Source organism: Rissa tridactyla, chromosome 9, assembly GCF_028500815.1.
Source record: "Rissa tridactyla isolate bRisTri1 chromosome 9, bRisTri1.patW.cur.20221130, whole genome shotgun sequence".
Taxonomy (NCBI): Eukaryota; Metazoa; Chordata; class Aves; order Charadriiformes; family Laridae; genus Rissa; species Rissa tridactyla.
In genome coordinates this window covers 33,842,883-33,861,798 of record NC_071474.1, presented here as the reverse complement: position 1 = coordinate 33,861,798, position 18,916 = coordinate 33,842,883, and the positions used below count along the sequence as shown (strand labels likewise).

Here is an 18,916-nt window from a genome sequence, read left to right as displayed (position 1 = left end):
CATCTAGCACCACACCATTCGAAAATTGTTTGTCCTCTTTTCACTTTGATTTATTGATTTTTTTCGCAAATCACCATTCTGTAATGAGATATGATTGTTGTATAGCTTTTATTAGTCAAATGAGATATATTAATAGGGATATTAATTTGCTCTTGGCAGACCAAAGTGTATCGTTCTGAACAAACTGAGATCCTTCCATTGACTTTCAGGTTTTGTCCTTTCAACCCAGATTCCACAGACACTTGTATCTATACTTCAAATCTGATGTTGTGTATAAGCCTTTGTGCAATTGTGATTTCAGCATTCTGCTATGTGCTTTTTATTTTAAAATGTATTTTAAATAAGAAAAACGTTAAATACTTTCTCAGACCCTTAATCAAAGTGATTTTGGACTTCTTTGCCAAACTGGCTGTAAGCGGACTCTAATGCATCCTTGCATCAGCGCTAAACCACAGAAGTCAGGAGTGGTGAATGCATTTCCACTGAGCCATTCTCCTTCTCTTTCATCTTAGATCCTAAAAGCAGAATGAGCAACGCTGCGTTTTTATAACAGAGCGTATCACTTTGTATGCCCTCTTCTGTCAGAAGAATCACCTCGCGAGAGCAGTCATGTTTGTGACAAGCTGAACTGGCAAGGACCTTTCCTGTCTGCCCTCCCCGTAACCCTTCCATTTCACAGCCAGCATTCTGCTGTTCTAGCCAGCTGCTGTATATTTTCCTCTGGGAATAATGATGTAGTATGAACAAAACCATCATTTGGTCAGGAATTTTTAGGATAGATTACAAAACCAGTGTAACTTAAAATAAGTAACAAAAATCCATTAAAATATATGAAAAAGGAGAAGCAAATAAAAGTAATTTATGGAGAGATTTATGAAAAATTGTAAATGACAGACTTTTTAAACTTAGAAATTACTTTTCTTTTGTGATGGATCACACTTGCCAAAGTTATCATCACCAAATTTCTCCCCTGTGAGAGCTGCCCTGTCTGCATAATTTGACTTCCTGCATAGAAAGCAACAATTTATGCTTTTCTTTCATTTATTTTTATAGTTTTGGGTTTTTTTATTATCCCTAATGCCAGAGAGAAAGGGCCAGATCTTTACATAACATGGCAACTATGTTTGTGCTTTTAATACAAAACAAACCTGATGTTTGTTGACATCAATGGAAAGATTCATTTTAATCTCAGTGGGGCTTATTGCCCACAACATGTAGCATCACTTTTGTAATGTTGGCTCTGAGTTAATACTTACATCTGATTTTTAGCTAGCTCTACATAGAATTTTTTTAATGACATGTTGGTTTTCTTTGTTGTTTTAATGATTCTTTTTTCTTAGTTATGCAGTTCTGAAAAGAAGTATTTTAAAGCTGACAGGCTTTTCTTTTCCTGCCCTTTCTCCCTACCTTTTTTTGCCTCCTCTCTTTTTTGTGTTTCCTTCATTTAGGCAATTTACTACATGCCTTATTTGCAAAATCATAGTTTGCAGTCAATACATCAGAGGTGCTTGTTTCTCTTCTACTCTTTGAATACAGAGATAAAGTTTTCCTGGTCCGTGTGGATGGAATTGGCTTTCTTTTACTTAAAAATGGAAAGAGACAATATAGCCGACTTCTCATCATGGGTGTTAAGTCTCAGCTTTAAAATTAACTATACATGTTTAAGCCCTTTTCCTTGAATTAATGTATTGCACTATGAAGGATATATTGGTTTGTTACAAGCTGAAAAAAAAGTAAGAATGTACAGAAACGGAACTGTAAACCTCTGTGTTTTTTGCCTAACTGATAACTGTGTAACTTGGGAATGGCTGTTTAATTTTATTTACCTACATATAAACCAGAGTTAATGCCCCTTACTTCTTTGTTGTTATGAATCTTGACTAATTTAGGTGTTGTCTGTAAACAGAAATTATATTGAGAATATTGCATAAAAAGCACTAATGAAGCTTAAGTGGCTTGAGGAAATAAATGTTCCATTTGGCTTTGGTGAGTCAAAATGATATCATTCTGTACTCTTTCTAATTGCATCTTTGATATTTTCATTGCTAAAACCAATTATAGCCATGATAATAAAGAAATAAACTACTGATAGATAAATTCTTGCTTTGTAACACCTGAGACTTACCAAACAAACAGAATTCTACGTTGCAAGAAAAGAAACAATGGAATACAATACCTAGTTCCTAGGTAGACAGAAAAGCAGACAGCAATGGACAAATATTTCTTCTCTTGTGTGTATTTATTAGATGCCGTCATGCTATGAGACTGCCTGGTCCTTTAATGATATATTTCTATATTCCATTGTCAACTGCCATACTGTTTGCACCATTAAGTAAACGCCTTCTAAAGATGCCCTGGAGAGCTATTACAGAGCAGTATGAATAATACAAATTTCATATTTTGCTCATCTGTCATACATTCTCTCTGGCACAAAGTCACATTTAATACATCTGACTTCACAGTTTTTCTAAGATGTCCTGTTCATTTGGTACTTTCTAAATCTTTCTGAATACTGCAAATGCTTATTTGTGGCCACTGATGCTAAATTTCTAAATTAATTTGTTTCCCTTTTTTTCAAAATAATTTCACTTCTGGTGTCAGTTTCAGTGACTTTTTCTGATGAGTTTTAGGCAAATATTCAGTAAAAGGAAGCCTGGAATGCATGGGTTTTGGAACTTGCTCTGAAATTGTTTCTAGGAACTGTTCTTGAGCAAGAAGGGAACAGAAACATGTGATGGCTCTGAATTTCGAATGTTTAATAATAATTGCAAAACTTGCAGTGACCAGTTTTCAACCAATCCAAACTGAAATACAATTACATAAAATCACTCATTAAATCATTTAAAACCATGAACAGATGCAGAGAAAGAGCCTCCTGTTTGCAGACTATTCCAGAACAGAAAAAGACTTGGGTATATTAGTTACAAACAGACTGCGAATTTGAGGGTTTTTTTTTGTTTTGTTTTGTTTTTTTTTTAAAAAAAAAACAAACCAGACTACCTCATACTTATCAATAACAACATAAAATATGACATTTTATATCACTAATCTAGTTTTGGATGGGATATAAGTGACTATAAAGCTGTGCATGTTACTTAGTAAATTATGAATGAGCAATATAACATAATTTAAGGCTATCAGTTTACAGAGTAAATAATTGAATAATTCTGAAAGATAAGTTAATTGAAGGAAACTGCAATACATCCCCTTGTATTTATGGAACAGAAGACAAATACATTGTTTTGTCTTATTCAATTCTTGTGTTGTCACAGTCCTTGTGTCTCAACTGAATTACATTGGCTTAATTGAGACTTAATGTGGTAATATTCAACATGCCAAATATAAAGTGTCAGATCTCCCATTCACAGACACTTTGTTTAAAAACCTGAGAATAGAAAAACATGGACAATATAAACTATTTTCGTCTACAGGATAATTTTAAATTTCAAATTTTCTGAAGTAAGTTTCCACAAGCTTTTGCTTCCTCGGCAGGTGGTTTGGTTATTCTGACCAAGTCCTCCTATAACTTTTAGAAATTCATCTCTGGACACTAACTAATCCCAGCATTCAGTCAGGCTGGGGTGTTGCATGTTAGTAATATGTTTAGCTAATGTTTTCTATTAATAAGAAACAGACCAATTTTATTAATTAATCAAATTAAATCACTTGATATCTAATATAAAGTATGCTTATAAATGGAGTAATAGATAGTAATGTAGTTTTCTAATATGTTTTCAGTAAGCTTCCTTCATCCTCTTGTTTAACTCATTAAGTGTTCCTGTACTAATTTAGAGGAATATATTTCAGCTCATCATTGCAAAACTGCATCTGGTTACTTAAAAGAACTTTTGTGGTTCCAAAAATGTTAAAATAACTACAAATTTCTCTTTAAAAAGGTACTAAGGTACATGGTAGAATTATCTGTTTCCTTACATTAATACTCCAGGTAATAAAGACATTAACTTTTACTTTATTTCTGTTTATATTGCATTTGTGAGAACTTTTAAACTGACAAATGAGAACAATATCACTTGCCTGTTGCTTTCCTTTTCTTTATATGCATTGTGTTTTCTTAAGTGCTTGCATACGCATTTTTCCTTAATTTAACCATACTGGTAACTTCGTGTGTGTTTAACAGAAGGCACCATGCAGAAGTTGTGATATTGCAAAGCTCTTATCTTCCTTAAATGCCCAAGTTGATTATTTCTGTGGCTTCTGGATATCGGTTTTATGGATCTTGAGTTTACCTGCTTCACTGTAGGAAAAGTAATTGAGAATCAAAGTGTTCTACTTACTCTTAGTAGGTGAAATTATTGAAGCTGAATCTTTGTAGGTCTTCAGAAAATCATATTCATATCAGGTTTTCATTGAATCTAATACAATTCTAGGCAGAGTCCTTGAGGGAACTCTGCATAACCTTGTGTATCGTTCAATAGTAAAGAGTCTAGTGTTCAACTAATTGTTCTAGCTGGAAACTTAAAGCATGTGTGGTTCGGAAACAGATTTGGAGGAATGAAAAATATTTCAAGTTATGATGTTAATCAGTCCCTTCTCTGGCCTGAGAAACAGAATAATGTGGCAGCTACTGAATCTGTTACTCTTACCATATCAAGTTTTCAGGGACAAATGGAATAATTCTTTGTGCATGGGCAAAATTTTATTATTAATCTAAGGTTTTTGTAACAAAACCATTTGTATGTTACTGAGTTTCAGAAAATTGGATAGTCGGACTTGAAAAGAAATATTAAAAATTGGCACTAGGTGTAGCAGAGTTAGTGTAGGTGGTTACTAAGCCTGAAAACCACTGTTCCTAATCAGTGATAGCCACTCTGTATGACTTTGAGAAATACCAGGAAGAATCCTCCTAATCATAAGTTACACTTATATTTAGGTCTTCATAACATCATAAGAAAAAGGTTTTCTATAATGTCACTCTCTGCTTCTTTGTCCTTCCCCTTGTTTCCCTAATAAGTACCAGAAAGGTTTAAAATTAATATTAAAATGTTTAAGAACTTTGAAAATAATGTCAGTAATACAAGCTTTTCTCTTTAGTAGTATGCGCTATACTATGTAAATTAAACTATAATTTTTTCGCACATTTCCCTTAATAGATCCAAACAAGGGATTATACTTGTATTCCCAAGAAACTTCTGTATTTCTGAATTAGAGAATTATGACTGTTTGTCTCTGTTCTCTGAATATGCATTGTTGGCTTTTTTAAATAGGCCTTGATGATTGCCTCCAACAATACATAAAAAATTTTGAAAGAGAAAAGATCAATGGCGAACAGCTGCTACACATCACTCACCAAGAGCTTGAGGAATTGGGAGTCACTCGCATTGGCCACCAAGAACTGATACTGGAAGCAGTTGATCTGCTCTGTGCGTTGGTAAGTCATTTCTTGCATCACTTATCTTAATAATCTGAGTTTATAAATTTCCAAACCAAAACGGAAATAATGTAGACTGCATTCCACAGCTATATGCTTCTACACACAGAGTGACTTTGCTTCATTAAAGGACAGATATGTACAGGCTTCTTTCAGCTGTAAAGAAATTATATATATTCATTTAATGATTATCTATTATGGTCTTTTATTTCTCTTCCTCTAACTTTCTTGGTCTTGCATTCAAATACTGTTGACTATCACTACTGGCCTCCATATGGTTCTGTAATTATATGCCATATGCCCTCGTATCTCACTGACATTTGCCACACTGTACTAAACCAAGTAGACCTGAGTGTTTTAACCATGCCAGGATTCAAAAGGATGGTACTAAGGAGCCAGGAGGTAATGCTAATTAGACTGGAAGATTGTTTAAAATGAGCTTTAAGATAAGAATGGAATGATAAAATTTACTTTCTCTAAAGTACAGATACGTGTGTCAATTTAAAGGCGGGGTTTTTTTAGGAACCTGCAAGCACCCAAATTTGGAAGAACAGTTTTTTCATGTAACAAGTTATTAATTCAGTTAACCTTTTAACAAAGTATCTGATACCAGAAAATTCTTTTTCCCCTCTATTATTTAATTCCTACCAGCTAATAAAATGCAATATATTAACGTAATTCTAAAGAAAAAAAAACAACAAACTTCGTGTAGGTGAACAGGTGAAAGGATGTTGATCATACAAAAAAGTAAAACAGTAAAATTACGTAGGTGAATTACATATGACAGTCCCAGTATTTTACTTCTTTATCGTGAGTTCTGCTTTTGCACTAACCAGGTTATCCTGTGAGATTTTGATAAGATAAATTGTCTCCACCAGGGAAACTTAGCAGTAAAATAGAAAGCAAGACGGAAAAAATGCACTTAATCTAAAACAAAAGCAGTATCAAGTATCTTTTATTATGGATATGCTTCTTGCAAGTACCTCTAATTACAAAATACTCTTAATGTAGCTTGAGATCTACTCTTACAAACTAAATAACATATATATCAAATCAGAGATATGCTTTTGGCCTTGATGCAGCCATACCTGCAAACTGGTGCATACTGCATAACCCAACAAACTTTTGTGTTTTGGAAACATTTAAAATTGAACTCAAGAGTTTTTCCTCTGAAACATTGTATTCCACACAAAAGGAAGGTAAATACCCCACAATGTTATTTTATGTTATCTAAAGAACAATGCAGTGCTATGCCCTGACACTAGTCAGAAATAGCAGACCCAAGAAGTTTCGTCTGGAAACAGAATGTCACTTCAGTCAAGTGCGTCCACTAGGAGGACCCTTGCTGATTTTTTTTTTTTTTTTTTTTTTTTTTTTCCTTCTCAAAACAAAGAAACTATACTTCTTAAATGCTGCCCTGCTGCTGGTCAGTAGTGCGCCTCTTCTCTTACTGAGCTATGTCATAACTTTGTTTTTTCTTTTAAAGCAGTGTGGGGATTTTCCAGTTCCTAGTATCATTTATTTAGCCTCCTGCCTCTAAGTCCTTACCCTTCCTCTCTCACTCTGTCTCTAAAATGCCTGGGTTTTTTGGTTGGTTTTTTTTTTCCCCCCTGCTTCTAAATTGTTATCTTCCTGCCTGTTCCGTGTGTTTAATGCTGACTGAGTCTGCTGCCTGCAGCTCTGCTCTTGGGGGTTATTCTCTTGCTTCTGACATTTTTCTCTTGCTGCTATGCACAACACATTGTTCAATTCTTGCACCTTCTTACTGAGCAAGGATAACAAGTAAAAGTTTTACAAGACTGAGTCAAATATTTATTTTAATCTGTAGTAATTTGAGAATTTTAATCCATGCAACCAAAAAGCATCATTAAAAATTTCTCTTGTTTTAAATAACAAAAATAATTTAATTATAGGAGACCTGATGCTGCCTTTATTAACAACTGAAATATACTTTTAAAATATTATAACTGTATTCTTATTCTGTACTAAATCTTGAAACATTAATAGATAATTGCACTAAAATCTGACTGCTGGTTAAATGACCAGTGAAAATTGTGAATTGGAAATCATCGCAGTAATCAATTTTTACACTAGCTAGTTTAAAAAAGAGAGAGGAAAAACCTTATTTAAAAAGTAAAAAAGAAAAAGGCGGGGTGTAGGCGTTATCTGTGTTTTGCTTATGCCACTAAACAGGAACTAACATACAAGAAATTATTTTAATCAGAATGTCTTAAGGAGCATGACATCTTACCCCTGATTTCCTGAGTTACATTATAAGCGAACTTAATACAGTTTAGGGGCAGCTAGAATGCAGCCCCAGTCAGTAAGATGTCAATACACTAATGCATTGTATGTGTGTTTGCATATATGGCCAGAATGCACAGAGTACAAAGTAAGTATATTTCTAGATTCATTTGTACGTACATCTTAAAATATTTTTTTTCAAAGCTTGTTATTAAAAAAAATTGAAGGGAAACATAAATTCAATCTGATCTAAAAGTCCACATGTGGAGGGGTGGTAACAGCAGGAGCAATAGTTTGTTCTCTCCCTCTGTCCCTCCGTTTGCCCCATTCAGCATGGCATGTGTTCTCAGTCCCTTGCTGGCAGAGCATCCACAACGCTGTGCATGCTGTATTTTCTTCCTATCTGGATCACAGATAGCTGCATTCCTGTTTATATCAATATATGTCAGTACGGATTTGTGCTCTGCGTATCATCCACTCACTGGGCTATGTCAATGAGCATTGATTTTTTTTATTTATTTATTTATTTTCCTGTACATGGATTTCGTAATTGATTTCTGTTTGGCAATTGGCAGCGTCCAACTTATGTGACCTATTTCTTCAAGGCACTATTAGTAGGATGTTCCACTCCATCTTAGCTAGATGGGCTGTGTAACGCTTTAAACAGAAGCATCTCCAATGTACTGTAGAAATCTCTCAGGTAAGCGTAGGCTCAGTGATGCATCAGGAATTCAGCTGCACACTGGTCATGAGTTTAGCTGCAGAACAGCTATGTTGCTGCAGGAAACCAAGAGAAATTTGACTGTCTTAGCTCAAGCTCTTGGAACACAGTGAAAGGGCATGTTGTGATGCCATATTTTCCATATGTGCTCCCTAAGGGCCTGGCCATCAGCCCACTGCCTTTTGAGGGGGTGGGGAGTAATTGGGGTTACACATCAAAGAGCAATGTCTCTGCTTCTATCATAGTGATGCAAACCATTACACAGCATATACATAACTAAATGCTGAGCCATAATTAAGGTCCTAAGTGTAAGAGAAAACAAAAATCAAAGGAGGGACCTCCTGTATTTTTTCTTCCCTGTCCTAACTCTTACATTAACTGGACTCTCAAATGCAAATTATTAAAGGCAGGGAAGGCTTATTAGTACGCATTTGCCCTCGACATAATTTTATAACCAACTTTCACAGATAAACATGAAAAAAAAATCCAAGTAATATTGTGTCTTGGTTATTTGATTCAAACCATCATATTAATTCTGAAGAAAATCAGAAGAAATGCTACTAATATGTACAATCACAGATCATAATTTTTCTTTTGAAAGAAAGCTGAATTCAGAGCTTTCTTTAACTAGGCAATACATATGAGAATTCTATCCAGAAAAGATTCTACACTCGAAGATGACCTGCAGTAGGAAAGAAGGAGATGTAGGAAATGTTAACAGGGAAAAATAAAAGTATTCAATACACCTGTGCATAACAGAAGTGGCAAAATCGTGCTATAGGAGTAATTTTCTTCAAAAATTAAATAATTTAAAATGTTGGAATAATCTGGGTTTTGAAAGGGTAAAATTGAAGTGCAAAAGGTGAGAGTATCTTTCACTGTAGGAGGGAAAGTACTGGCACTTTCTTGGGATTGCTCAGGATTGAATTTATGTGTTAGGAAAGGAAAAGTCACAGGTGAGCCATACTTTCAGCTTCGATTCTTTGACCATTCTAGAAAGACGTTTTTGAGTAGTGTTTTATTTATGAAGAACATTGGGAATGATGGCTATGGAGAAAAATTCTATCTTATCTTAAAATCAAAGTCCTTTCTTGCTTGTATGGTCAGAAGCTGCTCTGCAATTATTTATCTGAAGTGACCTAAACAACATCTATGGACTAAAAAGTGCAGGCCACTTAGGATTTGGACTGTAATTTTATTAAAGCTGAAATACTAATCTGTATTGGAGGACTAGTTGCACAAAGGCAGTGGCTGACTGAAGAAGCAGTAGGGCCTGGGGAAAATAATTCTTTGATAGACAGTAACATATATTGGAAAGAAGGAAAAAGGAGCACTTTTGAGGTCAACACGGGTTGCTGTTCAAAACCATGCAAGTAAATTTAATTTATTTAGGAAAGTATTGGAGTCAGTATGTTGTCAAAGCCCACATAAATTAAAATATAAACAGTCTTGTGGGAACGAAGACTTTGAGAATGAATGGAAGAAAAATGAATGTAAAATGAAAAGCATGCTCAAATATAGATTCTATCTAAAGTAATTAAAAGTAATGTTAATTCATAGGCATTCGGCTAGTGAAATTGGCCACTGTGCTGTGATAGCATTCAAGGAGAAATAAAGATTAGAAAATTCCTCTCTGCAGTTACTGCAAAAGCTACGAACCCAAGCATGATAGTTTTTCTGCTAGAAGGCAAAATAAAGTCACCTGTGGGTCAACGTGTTTATAACAACTGGTGTGCGTTCAATTTGCTTGCGTATTTACTACTTCCTTTAATCAATGTGTGGGGCATAGCTACCAAACACTACGCTTTGGTTTTTTTCTGACATTTTCTAACATATTTCTTTATTAGGCATCTCTCTAACAAACCTGCAACAGTGATAGTATTTTGTTGGTCAGATGGAAAGAAGTTTGCAATAATTTATTTTGAAGTATGCATGTGAAGACAAAGCAGCCACTCCTTCATAGATGCCTCTGTATCTATTGATAAGACTGTTCCTTCCGAATTAAAATTATTCAAGTTTTCCTTAAATTCATGTTACTTTTTAATGGCCATACCTACAATGATCTCTCTTGAGATCCTTTTTGTCTTTCATTCTGCTGATACACTTTTTGATTTGTCAATACTGTGAGTATATTGGGAAGTATCTTTTCTTACTTTACCTGGTATGTAATCAAGTTTCATTTTTAACAAGTCATTTGATATGTCAGATACATGTTGTCCCTCCATATTTCAAAGGTTATTCAAAGGTAACTATTCTAGACTGAAATCTTCATTTTATTTAGATACTGATGCTTAAATAGATGGAAATAAATCTTCTTTCTTTGAAATGGAATGCCATCTCTCTTAGTGAGAGGTGAAGAGATATTCCATCTCCTCAGTTCCTAGTGAGGAACCTGGCACATACGTTGCTTTTGTCTATACAAGCATATAGGCTTTCAGAGAGCTTTATTAATCTCAATTGGAAAAGAAGTTCAACTTTTGGCAGTCCAGTGCTATTTATTATGCTGTGCCAAACCATTGAATTAATACTACTGAATGGGTTAGCTAATTATTCCACATATTAGACAGGACGTATCATCTTTTGCTTAGCCTAATTAGCTGCTTCATTCTTTTTTAGCCTTTCAAATCATGCAATTTGATAAACTATTTTAAGGACTGTCTGTTGGGGTTTTTTTCTGATTTTAAAGTCTGTTGAAATCTTTTAGGATCAGGATATTGAAGGAACATAATTTGTAAGTTTGTACAAACAGTTCGCAGTAGCCTAAAGTACTTTTGTTCACAGGTCTTTTACACACATGCATGTGTAATAGTTTTGTCTTACTGGTAAGAAGTGAGAAATTCAAGGTCTTGCTAAACTGGTATGCTGAAAAAGGAGAACCTTGAATGTAACCGTGTATTATTTGTGTTGACTACCTAGTACAAATGAGATTCTTTAGTTGTGAAATCACCCAGTGTTTTCTTACCAGACATAAAGGCATCTATGTGAGTTGATACAAGTAGAGAACAAGGTAGAGGGTAATTTCTCTTGATGTATTCTGTTTTTTCTTCAAGGACCACTACCCCTACACCAATTGTTCCATAGTAGCACATGGTTTCCAAGACTATTGCTTGAGTTTCCAAGATTATTGTTTGAACAGTAAGAATACTTTGCAATATTGTAGCAGTACCACCAATGGTAGTATAAAAGTTTAGGAAGTAAAATTTTCAGAGGTACCCAAGTACAGGATTGTTTTAAAGGTAATTTAGAACCTAAGTGACTTATGAATTTGTGGTTTGTATGGTAAGGTGCGCTAGAAACTAAGCTGCACTAGAGCTTGCGCTCTTTTGACAACATTATCCTGTATGAGTTTATCATTCCTGTACAGCAGCCAAGCCTCAGCAGTTCAAGGCCACATAACCTCTGATGAAGGCACAGAACCCTCTGCTTATGAAATGTCTGCATATCACATAGCCAAACACAGATTGGAAATGGTTCTATTCAGGTATTCCAATGTGTCTGTGGTCTGCTGTCATAAGATGAGGTGTATATAGTAGAAATAGAAGAACGGAGGTCAGCTGCTTTTTTAGTCACATTTCAGCTACCTGCACACAGTCCAAAAAGGGAAAAGAGTAGCAGCAAGTGAATTGCAGGCTGGCTGAATTCCAGTAGACCACATCTGATTTTTTTCCACAAGTAATGCATCCAGTCTTTATTATGCTATCAAACTTCGGATAATAATCAGGTAAAATAAAAAAATCAGGTACAATACAAATTTGCTGTATTGACTCCGATTTTAATTTAATAATTGAATTTATATACATCAGTTGCCTGTAGAACAAGACAATGTTAACAGACTAACAAGAAGAAATAAGACTTTTGGTTTTGCTGTCTTTTGACATAATCGAAAGATATCCTCTTGTCACGCAGTAATTATTTTTCAGAAAATAGGAAGAAACGTGTTTTATTCCAAATGTTAAATCTGTTCCAAAGCTCGTAACTTTTTTCTGAAAATGCATGTTTAAGTACCAGTGAGAGCGAGGATCCTAATTCATTGCAGCCTAGGCTAGTGAATAGGCTACTACAGGAACTACTGTATGCTTCTGAAAAATAAATGTACTTACTTCCATTTATAAATTTATAAAATAATACATTTCTAATAATCCATTACTATGTTTTATGTCTGGTTATGTGTCTGGGTAAACTCAGTGGCATTCTATCAACAAATTTTTTTATTCCTTTTCATGTTATGAGTTACTGTCACTCACTGGTAGAGAACAGCACACCACAATATGTATCATTAAATTGTATTGTCACTTATTAGGTCAATGCAGTAGCAGAAATTTATGCAAATGAATAGGTAAGCTAATGATATTGTGCTGAAAAAACACGTGTCTGATGCTGTAGACCAGGGCAGGAGGGAAAATACTGGCTGAAATTCAATCCAAATAGTGTTGGTATACATTATAATTTGTGTACAGTCCCCTACCCCTGATTTAGGGGATGTTAATGGTATATTCATTTCTGGCATCACTTACATTTCTTCTGAGGTTTAGATCTGGAAGAAAATGTTTTTGTTTGTAATTTCAGCCCTCCTGGAGGTTCCGTTTCTTCAAGGCTGATGATAGTGATCACAATTACTACTAGGGATAGAGGAATGGACATTTTCCCTGCACAGTGGTAAAAGAACAACCTACGTAGTAACACCCCGTTTCACTTCATGGTTGTTTTCTGTTAAAACCAGCTGCTGTAACATTTCGTGTTACAGTGTTTAGTGAATGTTTATTACTTCTTTTGCTTTGATTTCTTTGTGTTTCAGAAGGCATTCTTTATTGCAGGGTACTCTAGCTTGCCAAAACCAGTGGAGAGCAAGAAGCAGCTTTTGTTTTTTAACCTTGTTCTTTTGCTGCCTTGCTCCAATATTGTGAATTGCTGTGTGTAAGCTCTCTTGTGTCCCAAGCCACAGACTAGCTACGATTTGGATACTTGATTTGTCTGCAAAAATGTGGAGAATACCCTGTGGTCTCCTAAGGATTCTTACCTACCATTTGTAGACTAATTAGAATTGACATATCCAATTCATTTATATGAGTTATTACTTTCCCTAGAATTTCAATGTGAAGTGTATAGAATAGTCTGCTAATGACACATGAATACACTGTGCAGCAAAGGACTCATGTTTTCTTTATTTTTCTACACTAAAGGAATTGAAAAGAAAGACGCTTTTAATGTTTATCCTGTGTCACTTCTGACCTCGTGATAAGATGTATTGCTAGATTTATACATTGCTTTTGATAACGTTAGAATGATTAAAGCTTGCCACAAAAAGAAATCCTGTGAGAGATTCTTATCAATGCTACCACAAACATTAATCTCTGAGATAAAACAGTGCTTTACACTTTTTTTCACCCCCTCCATTTCTGCATGATATTTGTGGTGGACTTTGAGCTGAGAATGCATTTGTTTCCACAGGGCCTTGAGGAAAGTAAGCATTTAATTTTTTTGCAAGACTGAAAGGACAGGAATCAGAGCCAAGTGTTGACCTCCTTGAGGATGGAGCTCAAAGTTGTAGTGTGGGAATTGGTGCAAGTCAGGTTAAGCTTTTGAGATCACTCTGGTTTTGTAACAGCTATTATGTTATAGTACTAGTAACAGTGCTGTCATGCAAAAACACATATATAAAATGGCCAGCTGTCATAGTCTCTTATTTTAATAGTCCCTGCTTTTATATGGAATGCCATAGGCTACAGAATATAATGTCTTTAATAAATGTTATGTGGTGCTTAACACTAAGCAACTGTGTCTTTCATTGGTGTAAAAGGGGGCACTGATTTGGCATTTTTGGAGCTTCATAGTCAAAATGTCCAGATTCATGTAAATGTATATGGCAAAATTAAGTATAGTAAAACTTTGATGAAAAGTGGCTTAGATAACTGAATCTTGACAGAAGTGTTTGGGTCAATATTCTAGAATTTGAGAGCTATGTAAATATCACTTACTCTGGACAGTGCAGAAACACTGGCCAAATTTATAAATCTAGTCAGACATGTTGTTTTGAGATTTGTCTGTGGACTACATTTAAGGTTTTGTTAATCTTTGGTAGATGCGTTAAATTTTGGAACCGATTAAAACATTTCTGTGGTCGAATATAGTGCAGCTCTGATGGTGTGAATTCATCATTCCTCTGCTCTTCATTGGCTGACATAAACCGTAATTACTGGTTGTTGATGCAAATCCACATTAATTTACTGTGCTAAGGCATCCATGTGTGCACTGACTTGTAAAACCAAGACTCGTGTCAGTGGCTTAGATAGTCTTTATCCTTCTTGTTTGAATTCTTTATGCGCAAGAAGGGGAAAACTAGCAGTGGCAAAAAAGTGCTTTTTCAATACCGGTAACCTTTCAGTTCTATCTGCTGTTGTCTTGTGTGTTATACATATTAGACCATTACAGATATATGCTTCATATTAAATAATTCTTACTGCTGACTTCAAATAATTGTCACAATAAATATGTCTGGAAATTGTTGGCCTGTTCTCATCATGAGATTTTGAAAAGTTAGTGCTCCATTCAGTAAAGCATAAAAATACAGATCTTGCGAAGTATGCTGTGATTTCATAAAAATGCCACTAAAACACAATCCTTTTTTACAAGAGAAAATGACTCTGTAATTTTAAGTTCTAAATTCTGGAGTGTTCAGTGGTAATCTCTTCCATTCTGATCTTTTATTGCAAACACAGAAATAATACTTCAAGCAAGGTATATGGAAGGAGAACATACTGTTTTTCTAAAATCATGACTTGCAGCACAGAGGGCTTTTGTGCTTTCTGTCAGAAACTAGTATATGTTTTTTGTATATTGCTACATAAGAACACTTATTTGTATACTATTGCATTAAACATTTTAATATATAATTTAAATCCATTAGCCAATTGAAATTGATACATTTGACTTAACATGCTTTATTAGAAATCTTTACCAAAGCTGTTTGAATTCCTATACATAATTGGGTGTGAGAACCATCCAAATATAAATAATTCTCAAAGCAGATGAGGTTTTCTGTGATTGTGTTGCCCATGTATGCACCAGTTCTTCCCCATAGCACCTCTAACAAGTTTTGAAAGTTTTAGCCAATCTCAGACAAACTCAACAGAACAGTAAGCCCACAAGGATTCCTGCAACTGCTGTGGGAGTCAGTAGGTTGCTAGAGGGATGTATCCTAAACCAGTGACTTTCTGGGAGAAAATGCACCTGACCAATGACAGGTCGGTGCCTGTGGCATCTGCAGCCACCTCAGATGTGGCTCCCCCTGACTCCCAGAGCTTGTGCCATCAGCATCTATTCGTATGCAGATTGGCATGGGAGTCATGTGAAGGAGGGGATGTGGGAACAAGAGGACAAAGACCATTGAAAATCAGGCCTTTTCAGTACCACTGCTCACCGAACAATTTGTTATTCCTTACACTGCAATTTTAAAGCAGAATGTATAAATATCTGTGCATGACTACCAGTTTGCTAGTATTGCAGTAACTTGTGCTTGTGGTGTGTCAGCATCGCAAACCTTAGAACTAGAATAGGCAGGCAGAGAAAAACAGTTCATTGACTGAGTCCAGCTAATGGAATATTGATTCATAGAATAATAGAATGGCTTGGGTTGGAAGAGGCCAAAGTCTGCTCTCCTGAAGTCCAGTGTAGTGAGCTTGCTGTGCGCCCTCCTTGCTGCCCTAAGGATCTTGAACTTCACCATTTCATGGTCACTGCTGCCAAGTGACCTAGGTAATTACATTAAATAGGAAAGGTGTATTAGATTAAGGGCACACAGGAGACTCTGTTTAGAACAAGAAGGAAGAACAATACAGACTATAGCAGGAAGAGATTCACCTTTCTCCATTAAATGAAAAAAAGTATTCTACTAACATAAAATTTAATTTCTTTAAAATAACCCAAAAGCTCAGTGATATACAGAAACTTCCTTGGTTTGTTCATGTGTTCAAGTCTTAAACATCAAAGAAATTGTCTCTGTAATGGTCCACGTAAAATATATTGGTAATTCTTAGTCTTTTAATGAAAATAATCGCACTACTACTATTTATATGGTATTTTAAATAATTAGGTATTAACAATATTATGAACATTTAAAACTAGCTTTTAATTTTTTTTCAAAGACTGTAGATTTTCTGCAATGGAAATTATTAAATTTTATTTGCTGCTTTTGCAATTTGCAAAATCTTCTTTCCCTTGCAGAAAGCAATAGTTCAATATTTCTTTAGGATCCTGATTTGAAACCTGTACTGAATGATGCAATGAATGTTCTATTGCCCTGCTAGCAAGCACCATAAAGATTCTCTGTGCAAAGCAAATACAGGGAGTATGTCAGTGTCAGTTAAGAATAATGCCATTTTGCCTATGATGGAAAAAACTGAAAAATTGCTTTTCTCATTTGCAAGGAGCAATTTTTTTTATAAATTCCCACTACGTTATTTTTCGTACCACTCTTTGTTACAATATTAATCGCTATAAGCTGCCTGAATTCCCGAGTAATTATCTGTGATCAGCTATTGTTATAGATGAATATGCATGTGCATATATATATACACTTGCATTAATTTATGTAATTGTTGTTGACTATGAATTCCTTGAGCAGCCTTCAGCAAATTCATGAGAAAAATAGGTAAATTAACCTTTTTCATGTTCTCCTTAATGCCCATTCAAAAGAATCTTGTTAATAATTTAATTTTTATATGCTTCTCTCTGGATTGTTACAAATGTATCTAAGACATCTTTCCAGAATTGATCTAATTTTTACATGGAATTACCAATTCTGCAAGAATCTAAGCTAAATGTCTGACCTAAGTGAAATGGTCAGTGTTGATATCATATTTCCAAAAGGCAAGACTACCATTTTTTCTCTGAACTCTGAATAATTCACCAGTGTTTAAAATTCTAATCTTGTCTTATGTACTGAATTTCTTATCCTCTGTAATCTTACATTTCTGTCTTGTACTTAATTTTAAAAGGTACTTTAAAAAATTGAAAAAGTTAGACTTCCTATGATTGCATGGAGGGTTCTTACACAAAAGTAGTTATTATTAAATAAATGGCAAAGGTTAATTGGTCACAAGGGTTTAGTAACAAATAATAAAGGTTTGTGGTTATTGAACAGTGTGCTACACATGTGCGGCTTCATTAACTTCTGCTGAGAAAGAAAACTGCACATGAATAAAGATCAGAGAGTACTGGAAACATATAGTGTAGGCTTGAGACATTTTGTCCATGAAATAAAGCCAGTGGCGTTCCCTAGATTGACAACAGGAAATTTAAAGAAGAATTTGGCTATAATTCAGGTATTTCTAAGAAAGACATAGCATATCAGCAGTAGCATGCAGCATGCTGCACACTGGGAAACAACAGTTGCAGGCATGGTAACCACTAATGCAGGCAATATTTGGTAGTCATTTTTTAAGTTAGCAGATCATGATCTATTAGGTTTTTGGAGGTAATAGCTACTAGGTCATCCTTTGGTCTTGTTTGTTTATCACAGTATCCCCAATCAGCATATTCTGCATTGCTTGTTTTCATACGCATATGGAAGAGGTCAAGCTATCACAGATGTCTGGCTTACATATGGGTTTTTTAATTGAAGCCATATGCAGATCAGTCCTTACTTAATACTGAAGTAAAGTAATTGGAAACAATTTATCTTGTGATGTGAAAAGATGCCACAAAGTAGACCAACTTCCTTCATTCTCTTGGGTCTGCTTTTGTGTGTATTGGAAAAGAAAAGCTGCCGCAGCTTTATTTTCCTACTGGTATTTTTTCTGAGAGTTGACATTGAAGCCATTACATACGCACAGATGTCAGCTTGACAGAGGACAAGTCATGTATGGATGGTGCAATACAGTCACCATTTTATGTTACTATGTTTATGAGTTTTCATTATTTCATGCTGCTGTAATATTAAGGTTTTGCTTAAAAACTATGAGAAAATATTAAATGCATTTTGAAATGGAGAATTTTTTTTTAAATGCAAATTCACTTCCAGGGAGCTCAGATCAAAACTCTTTGTGAAGACAGAGTTGAGCAGAAAATGTGAATTAGAAGTACAATGGGAGAGCAGTTATGAACAGCTCAGAGGGATGCTGCTGAAGTTCAAAGGAAAAGGAGTAGAAGCATTCTCTTTCAGATAAACTAGAGTACTATTTTAAGCATAGTTTAGGATTAGTCTCTCCTGTTTCTGAAACTGATGGTTCGTTGCCTCCACAGAAATAAGTCTCTTGATGGTTCAGAGGTGCAAATGACCGTGCTCCACTTTACAACTGAAATGACGCACGAGTTCTCCTTTCAAAGGGAATTCCTTCTCTTAAAAGTTGCCTTTCTTAAAGTTTTTGTGAGAATGGGCATTAAATAGACAAATGGCTGTTTCAATGTTTTAGATGATTCCAAGAAAAGAGCAGAATATATAAAACAGATGATCCTCAATATATCTTTAGTCCTATCCTGTTTGTAATGTCAGGTGATTTCAATATATGAAATACCTGTTACATCTAGATCATATATTTTGATCTCAAATACAAAAGTTTGTTTTG

At 34.9% G+C, this 18,916-nt stretch overlaps 1 protein-coding gene across 1 annotated transcript in view; it reads left to right on the top strand.

Annotated features, from left to right (window-relative positions):
• LOC128914972 (connector enhancer of kinase suppressor of ras 2-like) overlaps positions 1-18,916 on the top strand; it is a 212,579-nt gene that overhangs the window by 65,312 nt on the left and 128,351 nt on the right. Inside the window, exon 2 of the mRNA XM_054214713.1 lies at positions 5,226-5,389. Within this exon, the coding sequence (XP_054070688.1) occupies positions 5,226-5,389 (164 nt within the window). The remainder of the gene's footprint in view (positions 1-5,225; positions 5,390-18,916) is intronic.